This window comes from Echiichthys vipera (assembly GCF_963691815.1).
Source record: "Echiichthys vipera genome assembly, chromosome: 2".
NCBI classification, from domain to species: Eukaryota; Metazoa; Chordata; class Actinopteri; order Perciformes; family Trachinidae; genus Echiichthys; species Echiichthys vipera.
In genome coordinates, this window is record NC_139827.1 from 18,285,794 (window position 1) to 18,310,203 (window position 24,410).

Consider the following 24,410-nt stretch of genomic DNA (forward strand, 5'->3'; position numbering starts at 1 on the left):
CCACCCTCTTCCCCCTGCCTGACTTCTGACGCTCCCTCGACACATGCGGTGAGAGAGAAATGCTGCATTCCAGTGTCATTAGAAGTCCAAAGTTTCAGACCTCTAACTAGGCAGTATAAATCCTTTTTATACAGACTATGGGAAAATCGACCTACCCCAAATTCACTAGTAGGAAAACAGAGCGATGGATAACAGACAGGAAGCTCTGCAAATAATTTGATTTGGACCAGAAAGGTAAAAATTGCTTTAATTCAATGCACAATCACCATTATACAGTATGTTTCCTCACCAGTGCCACAGGTGGCGCTGCACTCTGTACGTCCACTTTTTGTCCAGGTGTAGGTGGGCCTGGGGTCAGAGTTCACGCTGGGCTCAGAGGGCACCTGACTTGGGTGGGGTTTCTCTTTGATTATGTCATTGTTGGTGACATCACCCGATATGGATGGACTTACCGTCTCAGCTGCGAGAAGACGGAGCCCAAATTTGAGGCAAGTAAAAGAAAATATGTTGAATAGATAGGTAGTTTAATAGGGTTGTAATGAAGCCTAAAATTAAAAATATAATAATATTAAAGGCAGAGTGCATCTGTTGTACACACATACACACACACACACAAACACACACACATAATTTCACTCATTTTGGCTCATGAGACCTTTTTTTCATGTCAAGTAAACATTGTGCACTATACAGTAAGCATTGTAGCGAGGAAATTCTGACATTGTCATGGAGATTGGGGACTTGTAATGCATAGCTTCAATTATTTTATTTTTTTAGGTTTCTGGTAATTAAATAATAATTAGCATCAACAAACACAAATTAAGCAATTTTTAAAATCACTTTCATGAAGGTTAAATATTAGGTAATGAAATTAAATCGGGCCCAAGTGACAGATTATTGTCTCAGTGTGCGGTAAAGAGCACTTTGCCAGAACAAAGTTTGGCTGTCTGCCTGTATCAAATGTTATCAAAATCCTAATCAAATTTTTAAAAAAGACAATTTTGCAGAAAATGATACATATTGGCGTTACCATGAAACCTGAACTGAACACACACACACTGTACTGTAAATGCAGACACAAACAGAGACATCTGTTATGTGTTATGCTCCCTGAGGGCAAACCGGAATGTTCAGTATAAGAAAATGGCACTGTGGTCATTTAGGGTCACTCTAATATGGCTTTAAGTGTGAGTTTGGGTTTTTATGCATGTTAGTGTGTGCACTCACCTGGAGGCAGAATATCAAAAGGTGTATCTGGCTCAGCAGTGGGGTGTGTGTTTTGTAAAGGCACAATGTATTCATAGTATACACTGGGACCTGGTTGCTGGTAGATCAACTGTGGGAAAAAGGAAGATGAGGGGACATACCTATGGCATTGTAGTAGGCTACAAGTAGTATTGTTTGTGTACAGTATTTGTGCATTTCGACAGTGGTGGAATAAGATCTTTTACTTTGAAGTCCTACATTTAGAATTTTACCTAAGTTAGAGTACAAAAGTATTAGCATCAAAATATACTTAAAGTACCAAAAGTACTTATTATGCAGAATGGCCCATTTTAGAATAATATATGTCATATCACTGAATTATAAATAGTGATGCTGATCACTCTAATAGTGAAGCTGGTAAAGGTGGAGTTTATCTTTTTACTTTAGTACTGCTGGGTAGCTTGTGATTTACACCAAGGGGCCATTAAATCTTATCTTTATTTTTAACGATACATGTATTTTGTATTATTAATCTGAATCCACAATGTAATGTCAAGGTATCAAATAAATGTAGTTCATTAAAAAGTACAATATTTGTCTTTGACTTATAATGGAGTAGAAGTATAACATAGCAGGAAATGGAAACATTTAAATAAAGTACAAGTACCTTAAATACAATACTTGGGTAAATGTACTGTTACTTTTCACCACTGCATTTGAATAAGGAGGCTGCTCTGATTGTGCGTTCCAGTGTGTGTCTCACATTTACATGCAAGTCCTCAGTCAGCGGTCCAGGTGCAGTGATGGACTCTCCTTTGCGAGAGCGGATTTCATTGGGTCGCTGGTACGTCAGGCGTGTTCCTACAGCAGTGAAGATCCCCGGCCTGTCAATCACCCAGTTGCCATTGATGATGGAGACACCACTTTGGGTCTGCAGAGCTGTAGGAAAACCCCATGTTGGTCCATCACTGTAATGGTTGTCATGAAAATTTCTACTGTTAGATGATTGTGTGTGTGGGGGGGGGGCACTTACCCAGGTAGTTTCGGCTCTTTATTGCCTCCCTTATGCTGATGTTGCATGCTCCTGCAGGAATCTCTGCAATCTTATGGTAGCCAACACGAAGGAAAGTCCTTGAGAAATTCCCCTTCACCACTTGAAACCCCTGCCAACACACACATTACCACACTTTAATGCACACTAAAGCCACAGGTACGAATACTGCACGTGCCCGCTCATGTAGTACATCACCCTCTGCTCGCTCTCTGTACCATGGTTTCACCATCGCCGCCACATGTCTCAACAGTATAATCATAAATTCCGCTGGATCATATTGCTGCTCTTTTTCACCCATTTTCACTCATCCATCCTGCTCTCTAACTCGCTCCCTCTTTCTTGCTGGATATCCCACAGCTTACTCAGTCCAGACCAACAGTTGGTTTGAATTGGGGAACCTCTCTGGTGTTACTCTTCACTCCTTCTCTGCACACATCTCTTGCAAGTTTAAGTTTTCTGTTCTTTTCACGTCGTGTCTATCTTAACGGGCCCCTCTGGTTCTTCTTTTTTTAATGCTTTTATTCACAGCTTGGTTATGTTCGTGATTATTTAGCCTGAGTCAAGGGGCGCAGATTTCCTTTCAACATTGGGTGGGACACATATTAAGCAGGGGTTCTGGGGGGCCTTCCCCTGAAAGTTTTGAGCATCAAACCCTTTCCAATTTCTTGAAATTGGGTGGAGTTTTTTGGACCAATTTACAGAGGGAATGTCTTTATTTATGTGAGGAAAACACACGTGACAATTTGAAATCTAATAATAATAATAATAATAATAATAATAATAATAATTTGACTCAAAGCAATCAATTAGATTATGACTTAATTCTTGAAATCTTAGAACAATGGACTTAATACTCATATGTAGTTGACTGACTAGAAATCTGCCTTTAAGTTATCATTCTTCACATTATCATCTATTGAATTTCTTCTTCTTTCCAATAGCAACCATTGCTTTTGAATTTGTATCCCACTTTACCAGAGGCATTGGCAATAATAACAATAACAATAAACTTTATTTCTATAGCATCTTTTAAAACGCAGTTACAAAGTGCTTTACAAACATAGAGCACATTTAAAACAGAGGAAAAAATGAACTGAAAGCAGAACACAGAACAAAACAGAACAAAACAAGCTTAAATGCAATTAGAAATCAACAATATCACAGAAAAGCTATTTTCTTAAAAAGTGGGTTTTTCAAAAACCAAGACCAACAAGACGAGACAGACTGATCTCCTCAGGCAGGTCGTTCCAAAGTCTAGGTGCCCTGACTATTAATGCTCTATCATCTTTGACTATGAAACTTGGGATAACCAGGAATGGTGCATCCAGGGATCTCAGGGTATAGGAAGGGGGCCTCTTGGGAAGTAATCAATAAAATCTTTAAATAGATTCTTAAATAACAGGTAGCCAGTGTAAGGAAGCCAGCATCATTGTAATGTGCCCATGTTTCCTGGCCCGAGTCAAGGACCCTGGCAGCAGAGTTTTGGATGAACTGAAGGCGGGAGAGGGATTTTTTTACTGATACCAGAGAGCAAGGATTTGTAGTAATCTTAACGGCTGGTTATGAAGGCATGAATAACAGTTTCCATATTTTTGGGTGAGAGAAATGGCCTAATCCTTGAAATATTTCTGAGCTGATGAAAGCCGGATTAAACTATTAATTTAACAAGTTTGTCTACGGTGAGGTCATGATCTGCAATTCTGAGCGACTGAATTGGAAAACAGACCGAGACTGTGGGATATATGGGTGTTAGCGCTATTCTGATCTATGATTAATATATCTGTCTTATCTGAGTGTCATCTGCATAAAAATAGAAACTGTTATATCTGTGTATGAGGTGGCCGAGAGGGTGCACGCAAATATAAAAAAAGAGAACTGGACCTAGCATCAGCGACACTGCCGATACGCCTGTTCGTTAATTAGGACATTAATCATTGAGCAGTTTTATAAATGTTTTATCGCAAGAGAGTAGTAAGGGAGATAAGGTGTTTCTGTTCTTCATAGGGATGTTGTCTTTTTATGATAGTCTTAACTATATTAAATTAAGATTTAGAAGGGTATGTTCATTTTAAGCCTTTCAAATTTGAACCCATGTCCCCCTTTATACAGTCATTTTCAACCATATTCCATACTGCAGGAAGGCAGAAAAGATTTGCTTGAAGATTATTGAAGAAAAGTCATATATAGATTAATTTCTTGTATACACACACATACTGCACACACTGTATAACCAGTTAAAGGGATGTACAATACCTGAAATATCTATTTTTTTGAAGACTGACCTGATGTCCACTACAATGGACGTGTTATGATGAATGAATGTATGAATAAATACAACTTTTGAGAAAAAAAATCTGTGACTACTTAAATATGTTTTAAAAAATCTAGATATTTAAACCTTTTTTCTTCTAGGTCTCAGGGGATTTTTTTCAATGAGCACGTCTTACCTTGAGAAGGGATGGGCTGGCTTTGGTATCCCAAGGAAGAGCACCCAAGGGTGTGCAGAGAAGAGCGATGAGGTGAAGGAGAGCCAGAGCTCGACCCTGCCGCAGGGAGCGGAGCTGCTGCCACAATCCAGCCATGTAGAGACTGAGGGAGGAGGACTCTCACTCTCTCTCTCTCTCTCTCTCACACACACACACACACACACACACACACACACACACACACACACACACACACTCACACACATACACACACACACACAGGCACATGTTTAAGGGTTCTATGTGTGTGTGTGTGTGTGTGTGTGTGTGTGTGTGTGTGTGTGTGTGTGTGTGTGTGTGTGTGTTTGTGAGGTGGAGTTGGCTTGAGGGGTGGGAGGGGAAAAAGACAATGTTTGGGAGGGATGTAAGGAGAAATGTTGAGAGAAAGTGTTTGAAATTGGAGGCACACATTTTGCACCTCAGTGTGAATGTTGTGACAGCGAATGATGTGTGTTCATGGCACGACGACAGGCTCCTGTAGTGGATACTGAAGCTTATCCCAAAAACAATATCTCTCCCTATGAATCGTTATGCAGGATTGTGCTCTGTTCTCCACCCACTTCTTGTTTTCACTTTATAAGAATTTTCTTGTTCTGAGTTATTCCTCTTTTTGTCTTCGTTTCACTGATGACGATGAAAAATCTGCAGTAAGAATGGTTTGGATTGAGCATAATAGAAATAATGTGTTAAATCTATTCACAATTTAACACTCTGTCTGTGTGTGTGTGTCTGTATGTCTGTGTGCAAACATACAATGCAGTCGTGCTCTATAGTGATTCAGTATTCCTTCATCAGTGATTCACACCGAAAGGATGCCAGTTTTGTAGTGACTCAGTTAACCACCATACCATGTCGGGGAACAGTAAAATCGATTCAGAAATAACTGTAAATCCACTGGCCAGGAATCAAAACCCCACAGTGAGTGCCCCCAAAGTCCTCCTCTAGAGAAGTTATGTTAATATTTGCATGAACATAAATGGTTTGGAGAAGTTCAGGCACATATGGGTGCAATATATTTCACTGACTGAACATTTCATTTCTGGGCAGAGGACCATCTTAGCCCTGTAAACGCACAGTGTAGCATAACGTGCCTGACTCTTTAACATTCCACTGATTTGTGTGAGGGGAGAATAGAGTTGTTAATATCAGAAACTTTTTTAAATGTGGACCCTAACTTAAACTCATGGAGATATTTAAAGGGGGGGAGTAGGTTTTGTGTGGAGTAGCAGAAACTCGGTATTTCAGATCTAAAAACGCATTTCCACATAGATTGCCAGCTGATCGACACCACAGCTGTTCACAACATGGATGTGTGAAATTGCCAGGGCTGAGAATTTCAGAACATCTCTACAAACTTCTTTCTGATTGTGTGTGTGTGTGTGTGTGTGTGTGTGTGTGTGTGTGTGTGTGTGTGTGTGTGTGTGTGTGTGTGTGTGTGTGTGTGTGTGTGTGTGTGTGTGTGTGTGTGTGTGTGTGTGTGTGTGCTTGTAAAGTGCATATGTTTTGGATGTGTACCCTACAAAGATATACGAGTCACATATGTGTGGATAAAGCTCCATTATGTCCGTAATACATAGTGAATCAATCAGATCACAGTGAGAGCGGCTTGAGTGAGAAAGACGTGCAGAGTGATCCTGCAAAGCTGTGGGACGCCTCATGAGGACACTGGTTGAAGTAAGGAAAGAGAGGATGCGAGTGTAGTGTCCTCTGTCTGCATCTGTCTGTCTGTGTGTGTGTGTGTGTGTGTGTGTGTGTGTGTGTGTGTGTGTGTGTTTGCCACTGTGCCCTTAGACCTGAGACACACAGCCTAATCCTACACATACTGTACATGCTGTGCATCTAAACAAACTAAACATACATGCTTTTATTTTTTTTCTCCCTCTCTCTGGCACACAGCGAGATCTAGGACGCTGGTCCCCTGCAGTGAACACACACTATTCACTGAGCTAGGACACAGCAAGGCCCTCTGGGAGACTCTAAAAGTCTGTCAGGGAATGCTAAGAATTTTGTCCAAGACGGGTGCTGTTAGGGCTACGTCTGTTCCCGATGTGACAGGTTAATAACTACTATGTCGGATCCATAGGTCTGATCACACACACACACACACACTCACAGTGACAGTGGCACGCACAAGCATACACACTTATACATACAGGTTACCACCACGGTACAATAATGTGATGATGCAATGTTGATGCAGTTAATCATATTTTGCAGATTTTGGTGCCATTACATTGGGATTTAGCTAATGACATTGAGTCTGCTGACGAGTCTGCCCGACTCGTCTGCTATGATTCATCTTGTATGTGAAACTTTACTGGAAAACCCTTACGCGGAAGGCCTGAGCTGTTTGTTAAAACCATCGACTGTAACAGAACTTCCCCTCAAAAGCATTACAGCCATTTTTGTTTTTTTTTATTCATGAAAGAAGTAGAAGAAGAAAAAACTTTTTTTCCTGAGTTGTATCTTATAAAAGGACCCAGCGGGAGGAACACCCATTGGCTAGCAGTATGTTACAGTACATTAGAAATATGATTGAATGGGCAGTAAAAGTGTGAGCTCATGCAGATTTGATGAAAGAGCCCTTACTGATAGATTTGTAAGAAAAAATAATGTCAGCCATATGTGACCATTTAAAATAAGTTTTAGTTAGCGTTTTGCTGTAGCGTCAGTAATTCAATGTGTCTTAGCCGGCCACATTTACCACAGAAAACAAAGAAGAAAAGAGAACAAAATGGTAAAAGACACTGAGAATGAACAATATAGTCGAAAGAAATTTAGATCAACACTGAAATTAAAGACTTCTCTCCCTTACGTCATGCTATCAGATTTTCTCTCTTCTTCATTTCCCCCTTTTCACATCTTCCTGTCCCCTACCTTTTCATTTCCATTTTCTGCTTCTCTCCTCACTTGTCTTCTCTTCTCTTTTCCTCCAGCTGTGGGTTGTTTGATGTCCCCTCTGTACGGTCCTGGCCAGCTGCCCCAGAAACTAAATGAGGGGTTCTGTCATCCCACTGACACCTGGACGCCCCCTAACCACCGGTTACTTCGGTAACGACCAACTCCTTCCATAACGACCATGAGAAACACTGGATGACCACCGATCCATCTCTGAAATTCCTCTGCAGCTGTCTGTCAGTGTTGGCTAAGTGTCAGGATGTAATATTTCACCTGGTAAACATGTCTTTCTTACATTTTACAGGCTAATGCACGACTGGGGTGGCCTGTTGTTAGACCTAAGAAGCATTATGCCATGTACTTCAGTTTAGATCTGACCCTAATTGACAAGAACAAGTCCAGTAGGTTGTCCCTTCCCAATACATTTGTGACCAAGAGAGAAATTGTTACTGTGGTATTTACAGCCCAACAAGAAATCAGTGTCAGTGAGAGTGGTTGTACAGGTATACAGTCATTACAGATGGCTGGCAAGCGCACAGGGGTTTGTTAAAATACATCCAGTGGTCTCTGACCTCACCTCTCACCTTTTACTAATTACAGGCTTGAAGAGTTGTGCAGGTGAAGGCACACACACCTTCTGACACCATAAATACATCTCTCTGGTCAGCCACTGCAGCCACATGTCTGTAGCAGAGCACTTAACATTGTAACACACATGATGCTTTCTAGATCTCACAGGCATATTTTGCAACTAACCACTATTTGGAAAGATTTCACCATCCATAAATATTAGGCTATGGAATTGTTTCTTTTGTTTGTTTTTAGTCAAACAATGGTGAGCTGGTAGTGTACGCAATGGGTAGTTTGAGGGTATGAGAAGATGACAAATGAAAGCAAATTAAAGGCGGCATATCGTAAGAAGTGAGATTTCCATGTCTTTTTTTATTACAAAGTAGGTTGAGGTGCTGCAATAATTACAAAACTCTCAATCCACAGAGAAATGCACTCAGCCCGTATTCAGAAATTGCCTTTAAACGAGCCGTCAGGGCTCCTGTACAGTTATGATGTCACAACTAAAGGTAGAGATTACTGGAAATGACTGTATGACAGTCATTTCCCGTCTGCAGTGACGGTTCAGTGATGCAGAAAGCGCAAATGCAGAAGACCTGGAAACACTGACCAATCAGAGCAGACTGGGTTTTTTTGGGAGGGGGGCTTAAAGAGACAGGTGTTTAAACGCAGTCTGAGAAAATGAAGCATAGAGCATGTAAACATGTTCTGGTAGAAACCCAAAATTCAAGTAAGAACCTCAAAATTTACCTTATATGGGCCTTGAAACAAATCTCAAACATAAAATGTCAGTAAGGTGTCTGGCCACCATGAGCCTCCAGTGTTAATTGGCATAGACTCCAAAAGATGTTCCCTCTCTGTTGTCTCGATGATGGTGGTGGAGACGGCGGTCTTACATGTCATTACACAGGTTTTCAATAGGGGTTGAGATCAAGTCAATGAAAACGCCATAGCCTAAGATTCAGTGACACCTCCTGCTACTGGTGGGGGTACTGCTGCATTTGAAGTTTTTGAAGTTTGAAGTTTATTTCAGACTGACTTTCAACAACAACAAAAACATATTAACAAATCATATCAGCAGTCTCAAATAGGTGTAGGCTGAAGCTCTTGCTCATAATGCGTATAAATACTTTTTGATGTTTATAAGTTTGAGAGACTTAATATATTTTTTAAAGTTACATAGAAATCCAGTGAAATTTGGGGTAATTTTGAATTCAATGTTATTTTTGTTATTTTAAAACGTAAAATTACACTCAATTTTGATATTATGATTACTCGTATAATAATGCCTGATGTGTCATTTGAGTCAGTAACTGAATACATACAATGGTGATAAATGTGTGTAAACAATTCTGGTTCATCAATGCAAAAAATTACATATGTTTTCAATATCTAAAAATTTGGATAAATAGATTGGTAGAATATATGTTGTGCAAATTTATTTTTGTTTATTGGGGCTATTTGTTATATGTATGTATTGTTGTCATATTGTATATGTGTATAATGTTGTTTTATATCCACTTTACTGGTATAACAATGTTAATGTCTCACTTGTGAGACAGCAGAGGACTATTTTATCTAATCTTGTCCTATAACGTTGAGCCGCAGTACTGTTGCTCGCCACACGGGGGCGGAAGAAGCGCAACACACCGGAAGCAGGAAATTGTGTCACGTCGACGTGCGAAATTCAAACTTCAGTCACAAAACATTTCTACCAGCACGGCTGTTATCTGACTTTACTTTCTTCCTCTCCTGTTTTCATACAAATTCAGGTAAATTTCGTAACATGGCGAGTCGGAATTAATTTAGCGGTGGCCGCTTAGGTTCTACTTCGCTGATTTTCGTGGTATTTTGCTGGTGTTAGCGAGTGCTAACGTTAACACTTCTGCTACGAACCGTTTCTCCCCGCAGGGAGGTGACCAGTCGCGCGGCTGCAGAGAGGAGGATGCCTGTGGAAAGAGTGGAGCAACGCGGAGCCGACGAGCTCTACAAATACTATGAGGTTTATGAGACTGTCGGCTCAGGTAATGGCAGAGTCAATGTGTGTGAAACAGCTCCGTCGGTGCCATATCTTCTCTCAAGTTTGTTTATGAGCCTTGTATGTGTGTGTTTTTAGGAGGCTTTGCTAAAGTCAAGAGAGGTCGACACATTCTGACAGGAGAGATGGTGGCCATCAAAATCATGAACAAGAAGGATCTGGGGGTGAGTCAAAGGCAACCAGACCATTTGTTGAATTGAACATAGTAACTTGACACAGAACAAAAACAAAAAGTTATTGTCAGGGTTCGTACGGGTGCTGATCACTTGTATTAGTCTTAGTGTGATGTTTTCAAGGTTTGAAAAATGCTTGGATTTTGAATAAAGTGCTTGAAATGTTATGTTATACGGGATGATATATATGATATACCACAAAGAAAGGAAGGTCTCCATATTTCAGAGACTGAAAACAGCATTTTATGACATTTTTGCATGAAAAATGTCCTTTGATGATTAACAGATTATCAAAATAGTTGGTGTTGGTTGAGTTAGTTTTCCTTTCAGTTTTCAGCTGTCTCAAAACATCATGTTGGTTGTTTATAGGACAATAACATCTAATTGAATGTGATGAATAAGTGCAATGATCAGTATACTAAATATTGAGTATTGTACTGTATACAGATATGTGTTTACCACAGCTGTAAAGTGCTGGAAAAGCATGAAAATTCAACTTGAAATGCTTAAAAGGTGCGTGAATTTGACTTTGGAAAAGGTGTAGGAACTCTCTATTTTCATTATTAACTGACAGTTTATACAGTAGAGTAAAGTCTACAATGTATGCAATCTGTAGAAGTGTATATAGTCTTTAGTCTATTAAATGTAAAAAGTTACCATACCCCAAAGTGGTGTGCAATGATAGGAATTGAAGAAGAGCAAAATAATCCTTAATTTGAGAAGTTGTTGAGACTGAAAAATAAACCATTTAAAAGATTTTTACTTTTGATAGACCAACCATACAATATTTTCGTAATTAGAGATGCTCCATTCAAAATACTGGGTAAAACTATGTATCTTTAACAAACAGAGAAACTCTTATTAAAACACACCCACACACACACACACACACACACACAGGGGGAGAGACTTCATTGTCTGCCATTACTCCACTATATCTTTACATAGAAAATAGTTGTTTGCTGCTCATCATTTCCTCAATATTGATATACAACATCCATATAAAACTTTAAGTTATGTTTAGTGCAATTAACTGTTGTCTAATACAATGCATAACATTGTATTAGACAACGCTCTTAAAAATCCATTATTTGGACAGCAGAAATACATCCCAATAATTTCAGTATTATTGTAACCAAAAGCAGATAAACAATAAAATCAAACCAAGTCTCTCAGCCCTACTCAGAACTACCACTTGACATCATCAATAGACCTTTTGCCTTTATTTTGGTCTTTATTCTTCATTATATATTTGGTTGCTGATCCCTCTTCTGCATGCAGTCACACCTGAAAGAATGCAGCAATTTAAAAATGACACAATCATACATCAAAACCAAACAACAAAACTGTTACCCCAGGATGACCTGCCCCGTGTGAAGGTGGAGATTGAGGCCATGAAGAACCTGAGTCATCAGCACATCTGTCGTCTCTACCACGTCATAGAGACCTCTGCCCAAATCTTCATGGTGCTGGAGGTAAGCGCTCATACACGCAGATTGTGAGTGTAAATATGAAATCATGTTCAGTCATTTTGCATCTTTCTCTCCCTCTCAGTACTGTCCAGGTGGAGAGTTGTTTGATTACATCATTGCGAAAGACCGTCTGTCGGAGGAGGAGACCAGGGTGTTTTTCAGACAGATTGTGTCTGCACTGGCCTACGTCCACAGCCAGGGATACGCACACAGGGACCTAAAACCGGTAAATGTGTGTGTGTGAAAGAGTGACCGAGAGGAGTTGGCACATGTGATAAACTACAACAAAATGTCATCTGCTGGTCTGTGACTGCATACAAATCTCAATGTCTGCTGCAATGCTTGTTTGTCTGAACTGTAGGAGAACTTGCTGATTGATGAAGACCAGAACTTGAAGCTCATAGACTTTGGATTGTGTGCCAAACCTAAGGTGCAGTACATTACCGCATTCTCTGTTTCATTGTGTTTGTATAAGGCCCCTTAGCTGTCTGCAGTAGCATGATAAGGAGCACCAACAAGGTAGTTAGGGAACCTGAAGTTTATTAAAAGAGTCTTATCATGTTACTGCAGAGGTTTGGTGTTATTTTGAGCCGTATTAGTGGCTAAAAAAGCCGTCTCAATGCCTTCACCATACTGCCCTGAGCTAATCATTGTTAGCCATATCCGGCTATTAGCATTAAGACATGAAAATAAGACATGTATAAGACGTGGGATGATTTAAAAAAAAAATGTTTTTACTTAGCATTCTTTTTATTGAGTGAAGTCAGAATTGCCCTTACCATCATTGGAACTTGGTATACTATACTGTATATGGCCATCTACAGTCTAGATTGAATCTAATGCCTAAAGACAAGTGTTAGTGCCTATAGTAATGATGTGAATATCTCTCTTAGGGGGGTTTGGGTTATGAGCTGATGACGTGTTGTGGAAGCCCTGCCTACGCTGCTCCAGAACTCATCCAGGGAAAAGCATATATTGGTTCAGAGGTGAGAGATGCATGACTGTGTGCTGCTTACAACTCTGAGAACCCCCCCGCGGGTTGTGATTATCAAGATTTGCCCTTATGTAAACCCACAGAACTTGCATTAGGCTTCCCCACTAAAAGTCACCATTGCCTGGCTGGGTCTCGATTCTGCTTTTTCATGGTGTGCTGATCATATTCGCTGGTGCATGACTCGGTGCAACTGAGCTGTGAAATCCTAACTGTAAAGCTGAAATACTGCTGCATGATGTGTAACCTCCAGGCTGATGTGTGGAGTATGGGAGTGCTGCTGTTCGCTCTGCTCTGTGGGTACCTGCCGTTTGATGACGACAACTGCATGGTCCTCTACAGGAAGATTACAGTAAGGGCACTGACATTTCCTAATATTTATGACATAGTTAAAATGATGACATTACCAAATGCTGAACCCCCTAATTCTTGGCAAAATCCTCTATAAAAGCTGAAGTATATTTTTTATTTTTATATATATATATATAATATTATTTTTTTGCTGTACTGTACTAAATAAATGAGCATTTGAAGAGTCAGAACTGTTCTTTGCTTTTCGGTTAGGTTGTTTAGGTTAGTGTTATGGAATACTAAATCATCGATCTTTGATCACTATATCTTTCTTACTCTCAGGTGTGAATAAACTACAGATTATTAACTTATTTATAAAATACCAAAAAAAGTGAAATTATTAGATATCTTATTGTTATCAGCCCTGAGAAGCAGGTACTTATCGGTTATCGAAATTATGGTGAAGATGACTTGCTTTCAATAATAAATCTAATATGTTATTGATACTATTAACTCAGTAACTCAGTATTGCGTACATTTAGCAGATGTGTGCTCACAAGTGTCCTTAGCTGACCTCATTCCCAAAAATATATTTATGTAACTACCGAGAGAAGCATTTCCTAGACATGAGCTTGTTGGGTCAGAACAAGAAACATTAGGAGGTCACAGCGACCTCAGGAACTCCCACAATGGGAAAATGAAGGAATTGCCAAAAAGGTGCACGTGAATGGTTATAGGAGATATGACGTAAATACACATTTTGAGATTGTTGTGGAGTACTATAAAGCCAGAATGTGATGTTACTCTGCACTTTTTTTGCTGTTCCCGGGAAGCCATAAAAGTTCATAATTGCGCTAATCTTTGCATGTCTCTTACTGTAATTGATTTGACTACAGCAGTATCGGTAGAAAAATATTAAAATCGTATATTCCTATTTCCTACAATTATTGTGTGTTGTTATGGTCTGTGGGATATTGCCATCTAAGTCAAATCCCAATACCAGAGAATACTTATGTTTGTTTCTGTTTCTAGTGTATTACTATTTCATAATGGGGTTTTGTCTCTTTTTATCTCTTCAGAGAGGTAGATATGATAACCCCCAGTGGTTGTCTCCAGGTAGTGTCCTCCTCCTCAACCAGATGATGCAGGTACATCATAATCACACTCCACTGTCTTTCTCTCTGTAGCTATTTGTTTTACAGAAATTCCACTCCAGGAGTTACCAGACTGGTTCTCACTGGAACTCATACATTGTCACTTGCCATAATGGAATAGCAGAAGGAACTTGCATAAATGCAATATAAGTGTATTTATTTATACAACATTATCCAATATTTTAGTCATACTGTAGAATGTTGAATGCGTAGTCTCTTGCATATTGAGTTGTAGTTTCCATGTGTGTCCTCTAGGTGGATCCCAAGCGGCGTGTTACTGTTCGACAGCTGCTGGACCATCCCTGGGCGATGAAAGACTACAACAGCCCCGTGGAGTGGCACAGCAGGCAGCCGGTACACAAACACACACATGCACAAATGCATGAAAACACTATATTACAAATACAGACATAAAAACATATACATAATACATACATAAATACATATAAACTGCACAACTGTATACGCCATAGTAGCTTCTAATCGTTTATGGGGAAGTGTGCTGCCTGTGTATTGTAGTGTGTTTCTTTTCCATTTATTTTGTTTCCAATTTGCTCCAGTCACCACAAAGTCCATTTCCCTGTAACAATATGAATAATATTATTCGATACGTGTAAAAGTGAGTGTCATGGAGTTTGTGTGAACATACTTCATACATTTTTTTTTTATAGCTCGGCCACATAGATGAGGACTGTATCACTGAGATGGCTGTCAACATGAAACGATCGAGGGGCAGCACCACAGCACTGGTCAAGGAGGTGTGTGCCTGTTTGTGCTCACGTTTTACTGTTGTTGCATTGATGTTTATTATGCTGATCAGTTCATCATTTGTTCATTTTGTTGTGTTATGTATGGTGACATCACAACAATTGCATGTGTTTAATAATTTTTGCACCCCTTGTTTTCTGTGCAAACATAATATTTTACATACTTTCTATTTGATATGGTGTCTAATGCATCTTTCCTCCTATAGTGGCGGTATGACCAGACCACAGCGACATATCTACTGCTGCTGTCAAAGAAGCAGAGGGGCAAACCAGTCCGCCTGCGCCCTGAACAAACAGTCTTTGACGACTTCTGTTCTCCACTGCATCAGGGACTACAGGTCAGACCTGGTACCACAACTCCCAAAATGCTTTGTTTCTTTTCTGGTCTAGTGACCATCTTTATGACTTTATCTTTTACCTTTAGTGCTTACTGTTTCCCAATTCCGAAGTGTTATTGTAGCTCTTTCTGTCTTGTTTTTTCTCCCATTTCTTATTTCCTCTTTCATGGTTTGTAGGGGTGCTGAAAATCCTTGAAAACACTTGAATTTTAGTGTGGTGTTTTCAAGGTTTGAAAAGTGCTTGGATTTTTAATAAAGTGCTTGAAAGGTTATGTTATATGGGATAGCATGTATGACATATAACACTTAGAAATATTTGGGAGACTGAAAACAGCAATTTCTGACATTTCTGCAGGAAAAATGTCTTTTGATGATTAACAGATTATCCAAATAGTTGGTGATTATATTTCTCTCGATCTACTAGTTGAGTTATTGTTGCAGCTCTAATGACATTTCTATTATAAACATGAAACGTAGTTTTCCTTTAATTTGTCACCCCTCTGTGGAAATCTCTCGAAAACATAATGTTATTTGTTTACAGCACAATAACATCTAATTTAATGTGATGAACAAGTGAAATAATCAGTATACTAAATGTACTGTATACAAATATGTAGTTTACCACAGCTGTAAGGTGCTGGAAAATCATAAGAATTTATCTTTAAATTGCTGGAATTTGACTTTGTAAAAGTTTTAGGAACCCTGCTCTCTATTTCAGAGGGAAGCGCTTCACTTCAGCGAGGATGAAGACGCCGTTATTGTGGGTTCTCTGGACTTCTGCTCAGACTATATTGATGACTGCCCACGGGTTTCAGTCACACAATATACACACCAGGGAGTCAGAGGTCAGCCGGATGGAGCCGCAAACAACAAAGACACGGTATGCAGAAGTTACAGCGCATGTATGTTTTTGCTGTCATCCATGTCCTCACCGATTTAAGTTTGAAGGGAGATGACATTTGTCTTCTAGAGAAATCTACTCATACCCCATTTATCTCTTCTTTGTTTTCCTAAAGAGACTGGAATCTCCATCAGTGGCGAAAAGGTACGCTTACAGCCCGACTCCAGAGAGGGGGCGAAAAGCAACACAGCACCGTCAGGAGAGGAGTGACCAAGACCAAGAACAAATCAACGAGAACAAGGAGAACATTGCTGTGCAGGAGAAAGATGTTGAAATATTTGCGTTGCCTCCTCCTCGAACTCCTGTGTCCAGTAAGAAGAATGGACAGCACAATAAAAATGTGTTGACCACACCCAATCAAAACGTCAATGGCACTAAAACCAAAGAGTGCACACCTAAAGGTAAGAGCAGCTTCTCTGCTACTAGACTCATGGCATTAAAGAAGTACAACACAGTTTCAGTTCACCATGCCGTGTATTTGTACACTATAATTGTTTTTTGTTCCAAACAAGGGCTTGAAGTACAATCTCAATTAGATTATTTGCATTCGCCAACTGCCCCTCTCCATGCTGCTCTCTCTCATTTATCTGTCCCTCGCTCAGTCTTCACGCAGCTCTCATAATCACAAGTGCCACGTCCACATGCCACACATTTGCAAGTAAATTGTCTTCCAGTTATAAACCCATTTATTGGGTTTTTCTTTTTTTTCCCAAAGCCATTCATATTTCTACGATTTAGCTGTAATTACTGAAACCACTGAAAATGGACACACACACACACACACACACACACAGACACACTTATCACTGACAACTCAAAGGTGAGGTTATTATCAGGAAGCAATATTCTATTCACTAATCTATGAATGAAGGACACTAATATGAATGGAGAATCATTAAAGTCTTAATTATTGTCAAAGTGAATTCTCTGCTCTGATGTCCGGCCTCATTAGTTTCATCTAGAAACTCGACCACAAGCTGGCGGCTAACGCGCTGCTGCTGACCTATTTGGTGTTAAACCCTTGGAATCTGGCTCAGCCCGACTCTCTTACAGCCTCTTGTTCTCTGAGCTGCAGTATAGACATGCTGCCTCTGACAAACTTGTCCACACACACACACACACACACACACACGCTCACTCACTATGGTCTCTGTTTGTCTGTCCCTAGGCGCGTGCTGTGACAGGTGTAGCTGTCTCTTTCCTCTGCTCACCGTCCCACGTGGGCTGTAGTGACATGTGTTCTCTTGCCACTGAAGCTCAGATGTGTGTGTGTGACTGTGTCTCAAAACCTTTGTGTTCACAACTCCAATGACAAAACCTGCCAGTTCCATGCATAAGAGCAAAGGGCCGCACAGATCAGTTTCTGGGGAAAAGTCAAATATTCAAACCCCAAGCGTTTTTTTTTAAATGTTTTTCATCATTTCATCAAATAGAAATATATTGTCAATGTCTTGTGCACCATTTTAACACATCTACTCAAAATGTCTACTTGTAGGGTTGAAACCAGCAGGCAAAATGACCAAAATGCATGCCCCTTGTTAACCTGCCAACACCCCTCTCAATCCCCTAGTAGCATGCAGTAGAGTTTAGGGGCAAAGGGGTTTAGTTGAATATGTTAGTCTAGTCTGCCTGAATCATTGATCCTTTATCTGACTGAGGTTAGAGTTAGAATCTACGGCCTTGACCGTAGCTCTGAAATACCAGTAGCCTAATTGTGTTGAGTATTGATAAATCCATGGTGCTGTCTGTGGTCCTGAAGCATCAGACAGAGTTGTAATTGCTTTACTTTTTCTTTGAGTTCCTCCCTTCTGTCGGTTTCATCTTCAATCTTCAAACTGCATATCTGTTTTCATTACATTTAATTCTGCCAATTATAAGTTAATCGCTTGGTCTATAAAACCTAAGGTAAACCAAAAAAAAATGTCCATCTCAAATTGCTTAAGCCCAAGGTGTCCTCTTCCAATGTGTTTTCAGTCTAATTGCAGCAACTCTAAGTTCTGTTAGTTTAACCAATGTTTGGCTACCAAGCAAGAGAGTGTCATGGTTGGCTCACCGATGTGTCAGTGGGGTGTCAGAGCTAAACATGTATATATTCACTTTATTTTAACCAAATGTCTATGCCTGTGTGTTGCAGGTGGAGGAAGTGCCTCTAAGGAGCACATTAAGAAGAAAGCAGCCGAGTTTAAGGAGGTTGAAAATGTTGAAATACTGGCCTTCAGTCCTGAGCGAAGGTGAGTGGAGTGAAATGCAAACCCATGATCTAGCTGAAGGGTTAGGCAAAAGCAGTTTAATCAGATGACCCACCAAAGTGATTTAACGTGGAGCCCGGTTTGCGCTCCAGGTCTCGGTCATTGGACATGGCTGTTACAGGAGACAGCGGGAAGAAGAAGAGAGGTGGAAAGGTCTTCGGTTCACTGGAGAGAGGCCTGGATAAGATGATCACCATGCTCACTCCCAGCAAGAGACGAGGCCTGCGTGACGGACCACGCAAGATCAAGGTATAGAGCGCACATGAGTCGCACACCTTTTCACCCATTCTGCTTCACAAGTATTGTACACATCACATCACTTCTTTGTCGGTCTTTTCTGCTAGGCACAGTACAACGTTACTCTGACCAGTCAGACCAACGCAGACCAGGTCCTTAACCAGATCCTCTCCATCCTGCCGCAGAAAAACGTGGATTTCACACAGAAAGGGTAAGACAAAATGCCTACCCCCATTTCTGATCAGACTGCCCGGTCATTGATCCAGTCCTAATCATTCTGTGTCACTTTTTTTCTTTCACTTAGTTATACCCTAAAGTGTCAGACCTCGGGCGACTTTGGGAAGGTAACGATGGCGTTCGAGCTGGAGGTGTGCCTGCTGCAGAGGCCCGAGGTTGTCGGGGTTCGCCGCCAGAGGCTGAAGGGAGACGCCTGGGTCTACAAGCACCTGGTGGAAGACATCCTCTCCGCATCCAGTATCTAAATAATGCACTTTCCTAACAACGTCACTTCCCATTCCAGGTTGATGGACACTAGCCTTTTTGTGTCCTTAATGATGTCTGATTAGCAATTGATGCACATATTCATATATAGGACGTCTTAGTACATTGATGATTAGTCTTCCATTATTCATTGTGAATATTTAAAATTGTCCTTAGGCCAAGCTGCAATCCCCAGATCACATGTTACATTAAATGTATGAGAATTATCTCATAACCCTGTACAGAACATCTTGTTTTATGTAGATTATTGCTCTTTTGTTTCATAATTATTAACCTGAATATGATCTCCGTCAATTTTCTTGAGTTGAATGTGATTGAAATCGCTGTTTACAGTACAGTACCTTCTGGCTGCTTATTACCATATTTATGTCTTGATGTTGTTATTCTCCCCTTAAGGTGTTATTTTCTGTCATTAATGTACATGTTTACAATCCTTCCATCATGCCGTTTTTACACGAGTGTGTTATGTGAAGTGTCTGCTTTTATTTCTTATCAGTGCTTGTCTAGTTTTTCTGTCTGTCGCATTGTCTGCTAGATTTCTACTGACATAAAAGGAGCAAAAAATAAATGGTTTCTGGTAAATGAAATATGCCTGTTCATGGAGACAGATGATCAAGATTAATTTATCTACTTCCTTGACATCAAATATTCTTTTGTTTATTTATTTATTCACTCAGCAGTTTGATGGAGCAGCGGTGTGTTTTACACTCTGTCATCATCCTTCTGTTCTCTCTTCTGGTCTTCACTCTTTGGCGCAAAGATTGATAGTGACAGTTTTGCTCAGTGACAGCAATTCTCAGTTCATGTTTAGCAAAATGAATGGTGAAAGGTGTCAAATGTGTACTAGTTTCATCAATTTACATGATTCCCATGGGTCCTTGAAAGTTTGTCAATTTGAGGTTTGAAGTTTTCTTGATGTTTTTAATGTAACATTAGTAAATTGTCTCCTGCCGTTAGTTCGCTTCGGTTTGCTAGTTGTCATAAAAATTTCAGTATTGTAAAATTAATTTGGCCTTGACTTGTGTCTAAAACTATGCTGTGTTGGGTCCTTGAATTTGAAATTGGACCTGAAAAATCCTTGAATTTGATGTTTAAGAAGGTGTGGGAGCCAAGATATTTAATACTTTACATTTTGCGCTCAATTGTTGGATAGACTCAATTTAATAATGGAAATTAATTACAAATAGCAACAGTGAGTTTTATGCATTCTTATGCAAAAGTATTATAACCCTAACCCTTTTGAGAATAGACAGACATGGATCATTTTTTGTGCAAGAATAGAAATTGAAGTTCTTTTGATTTTTTTTTTTTTTTAACTTAACATTCATAAAAAAGGTTTTGCTGTGCTCTTTGTTGTCTGTGAGCTTCTGTAAAGCCTGCTAGTTCACATTATCAAAATTCTCAGTCTTAACAGAAATGATCCTTGGTCTGTGTCTCAAACTGTGCCATGTTTGGTCCTTGAATTTGAGGTAATGAAAGTCCTCGAAAATATGGTGTTTAAGAAGGTGTGGGAACCTTGTTGAAAATTATAAAGTTAGATCATTGACCCACAAGAATGCAGATGTTCTGTGTTTTAATTAAACCACAGTGAAAGATAATGATTTAGCTCTGACGCTCAAAATGGTTGATGATCATTGTCATGGCAGATGCGGCTGTAGGAGCGTGATTGCTATGGCTGACTAAATGACTATATAATGATGATCATTGCTGGCAACATCGGAACAGAGTAATTAAGAAGGGTCTAAAGACTTCTCTTCCCCTCCCAGTACCAAGACAAGATGACACTTATTCATAACAGTGCAGCAGCTGATTGGTGTTTATTTGTGCCCGGGTCTCCTTGGCGTCTCAGCAGGTAGGGGAATCGTAACGATGGGGTGAGGTGATGATAAGGGGGGTTTAATGGAGTCAGAGGCTGGGAGGTGGGATGATAATTTAAGACAGAGGTGAAGGTTGAAGTGGAATGATAAAAAAAAATCCTCCTCGACCCATATCCTCCATATTATTCCAGTGGTGGTAATGACTCCTGCTGGGCTGAGGTTGGAGGGTGTGTGTGTGTGTGAACAGCTGGAGTAGAAGCCAGCTATCACCTTTCTCACATATAAGATATATGTTTAATATATTTTCTCCAGCCACTACATGAGCCAGATTCTTCTCACCCTTTTGCATTATTTCTAGTTTTGTTTATATCTTGTTTCTATAGTATAAAATTGGTGCCTTTTATCGTTTCATTTACTTCAACCTTTCAGTGCCTGCAGGAGTAAGAGGGCAGGCCAATCCCATAGTGGTTTGCTATAATCATAAGGCGGTAGTGAAAGAAGTACTCAGATCATGTTCTTAAGTGAAAGTAGTAAAACCAGAATATAGAAATACAGTAGTAAGTAAAAGTATGCCTACATTTAACAAGAGTATTGGGATCAGACTGCGCCTAAAAGTACTAATTATGCAGAATGGCCCATTTCATAATATTTTATACCATATTATTGATGCATATTGCAGCTGGTAAAGGTGGAGCCATTTTTTTCTATTTTATATACTCCCTGGGTAGCTTGTCAATTAAAATTGTACATTACGAATAATAGTACTATTACATCCTATTGTATTTGTTGATTATATTTGTATAATTAATCTGAATCTGCAAAGTAACTGAAGTGAATTATCAATTAAATAAAGTGACGTAAAATGGTAAATATTTCCCTCTGAGATATTGTGGAGTGGAAGTAAAAAGTAGCAAAAAGTGTAAGCACTTAGTACAGTATTTGAGTAAATGCACTTTGTTACTTTATACCACTGGTTGTAAAGTGTATGAAATAAATCTAGTTGTTGTCCCTCCGTCCAAACAGGGGGCACTGCAATCTCTTCTCTCACGTTGTGACGTTCAGTCTGTGTTTGTTTGAAAACTAGAACAAGATGTCTGGCACAAGAGGATTAATGAATTAAAGCTGAGCACCTTTGCATAATATAGAGCAGTGTGAAACTTACTGTATCAGGAGCAGAGTGAGCTGACACAGTGTTGGGTAAGTATGGAAATTCTTTGTGAGTGCTAGAACAGATTAGAGCAGATTTGTGCTCACTTGTTTCTTCTCTTCAGGTTTGAAAATGAGGCTTCTGCTGACAATCTCTCTCATTCTCCTTTTCCTATGTGAGTTTGGTTTGTTTTCAATTTAGCTTGCACGACACATCCATTGACTTTTGTTTCTATGACTGCATACCTTGCTCCTTTTTTCAGGGCTTCACAAGGCTCAGACGTCTGATGACAACTTGCATGGAAATCTTTGTGAGGTAGGTTGATGAAAATAGATTAAGTATTTTGACCTACATGTGCAATTTGGTTGATCAGAGCTGGATTTGATTAATAGCATACCCGTAACTACTACAGAGTCTTGTCCTCCAATTAATGCGGGTTATAATCTTTCCCACCAAAGACAAAAGCTAGATGTTAGTGGGTGTTAGTGGGTTTTTGTCCAGTGGGAAAGGGGCTTTGGTGGAGACCAAAACAGAGCTAACATAGAGTGAGGATTGGACTTATATTTATATATATATAATATTGGATATTTGCCACATGGTCAGAAAATACAAGTCCAAATAAATTTCAATATTGCTCCATCTCCTCTTTTGTCCACTTTTACATTTGTTCTTTTAGGCTGTATCCATGAGTGAGGCAGCGGTGTATTTCCTCTTGTCTCCTCTGTCTCTGTACTCCTGGCTGGCCTCCACGCTGCTCAGACTCGTCCTGTCCGTGCCGGCTCTCGTCCTCAACTCTTTCTATCACTCCCTGCTGCTGCTCCTGGCCTTGCCTTGGTGCGTCGGCGCCATCTGTATCTCCCTGCTGCTTACTTGTCTCAGAGTCGCCCTGTACCTGCTTTACCTGGTCCTGGTGGTCGCTGTGGTGGCCATTTTGACCCTCAAGCAGCACAAAATGGCCAACGGTAACACAACCGATGAGAAAGTGTCGTACCATCCGAAGAAACTGGAGAACCGCGGCGCAAAAAGCAAACTAAGCGTGTTTGGTCGTAGAGTTGTGCAGCAAGGCTGAGCTCAGCTGTAAAATGATCTTAGTTTGTGTGTGTGTGTGTGTTTTGTTCATTTGAGTAAAAATTGAATTTCTTTGGACCTGTTTTTGTCTTCATTTATTTAATGAACGTACAACTGCAGTTGATTTTTTACACAGATTGTGTGTTTAAATTGGCTTTGGGACACTTTGTAGTAGGCAACAGGGAGAAAAAAACATGATTAGTGTGCGCCCTCGTGACCTAAATGAGGGTGAAAATATATCTGCTAGTTGCTACTTTAACAAACAGTCTACAGTTGTCCACTTATCTATCCCTCTCATTTTCTCTCTCCTCGTCTTTAAATGTGGCCCCCCAATTATCTGCGGATTGTTGTGCTGTTTTCCTCCCATCTGCAGATGTTATCATTAGACATGTCTGTCAAATGGAGATGAGTGGATAAGAGAAAAAGGGAGAGGAATGAGAGAATATTTTCTGCACTCATTGCGCCTTTAGTTGTGTGTGCTTATACAGCGCGGGGCATGCAAACCATATTCCTGAAAAACACTAATAAAGGGAGTTAACAGGCAGAGAAACTACATGTGGTACAGGCATTGAGCCAAAGCAGCGAATGCTTGGCCAAGCAGCAAACAGTGTGTGCTGACTCGCTGTGGCTCTCAGATCTAAGGGAAGTATTAAAATTGCACACGAAAAAAACAATTTTATCAAAACTATTAACACTCCAGCCCAAGGGGTGCAGCCATATAAAGTAATGGGTGAACTTTCTGCGCTGTTGTGAGTGTGTATGAAAGAGACAGACAGAGAGACAGAAGGGAAATGAGGCTGGATCATAGAGATTTATTACATGGCCGCGGCATCCTAATTAGCATAAAGACTGGACCGGCCCACTCAAGCAGAGAATTAAAAACCTTAATTGTGCTGTCAGCCTTCCTCTCTCTTTCTCACTGTTGACTCTACTTCATTCCACACGCATTCGTCTCCTCGCCCTCTCCTCTCTGCTTATGAAGTAGCCTCCATCCATGCTGTTTAATTGTTGGTGATAAATGGGAAGCGGAGATGTTTGTAATTGTCTTGTTG

The 24,410-nt window shown here is 40.1% G+C and overlaps 1 protein-coding gene across 1 annotated transcript; it reads left to right on the forward strand.

Moving 5' to 3' along the window:
- Positions 1-9,903: 9,903 nt before the first annotated feature.
- On the forward strand, positions 9,904-19,307 carry melk (maternal embryonic leucine zipper kinase; the record flags this gene model as incomplete). Its single annotated transcript, XM_083931777.1, has 18 exons — positions 9,904-9,986; positions 10,126-10,238; positions 10,331-10,416; positions 11,784-11,900; positions 11,980-12,123; positions 12,259-12,327; positions 12,791-12,883; positions 13,142-13,240; positions 14,259-14,327; positions 14,589-14,687; positions 15,005-15,091; positions 15,307-15,438; positions 16,157-16,318; positions 16,455-16,740; positions 18,474-18,570; positions 18,681-18,837; positions 18,933-19,036; positions 19,130-19,307. The coding sequence occupies exons 2-18, from the start codon at positions 10,160-10,162 to the stop codon at positions 19,305-19,307; spliced, it is 2,058 nt and encodes a 685-aa protein (XP_083787903.1). The 5' UTR covers positions 9,904-9,986; positions 10,126-10,159.
- Between the last annotated feature and the right edge of the window lie 5,103 nt (positions 19,308-24,410).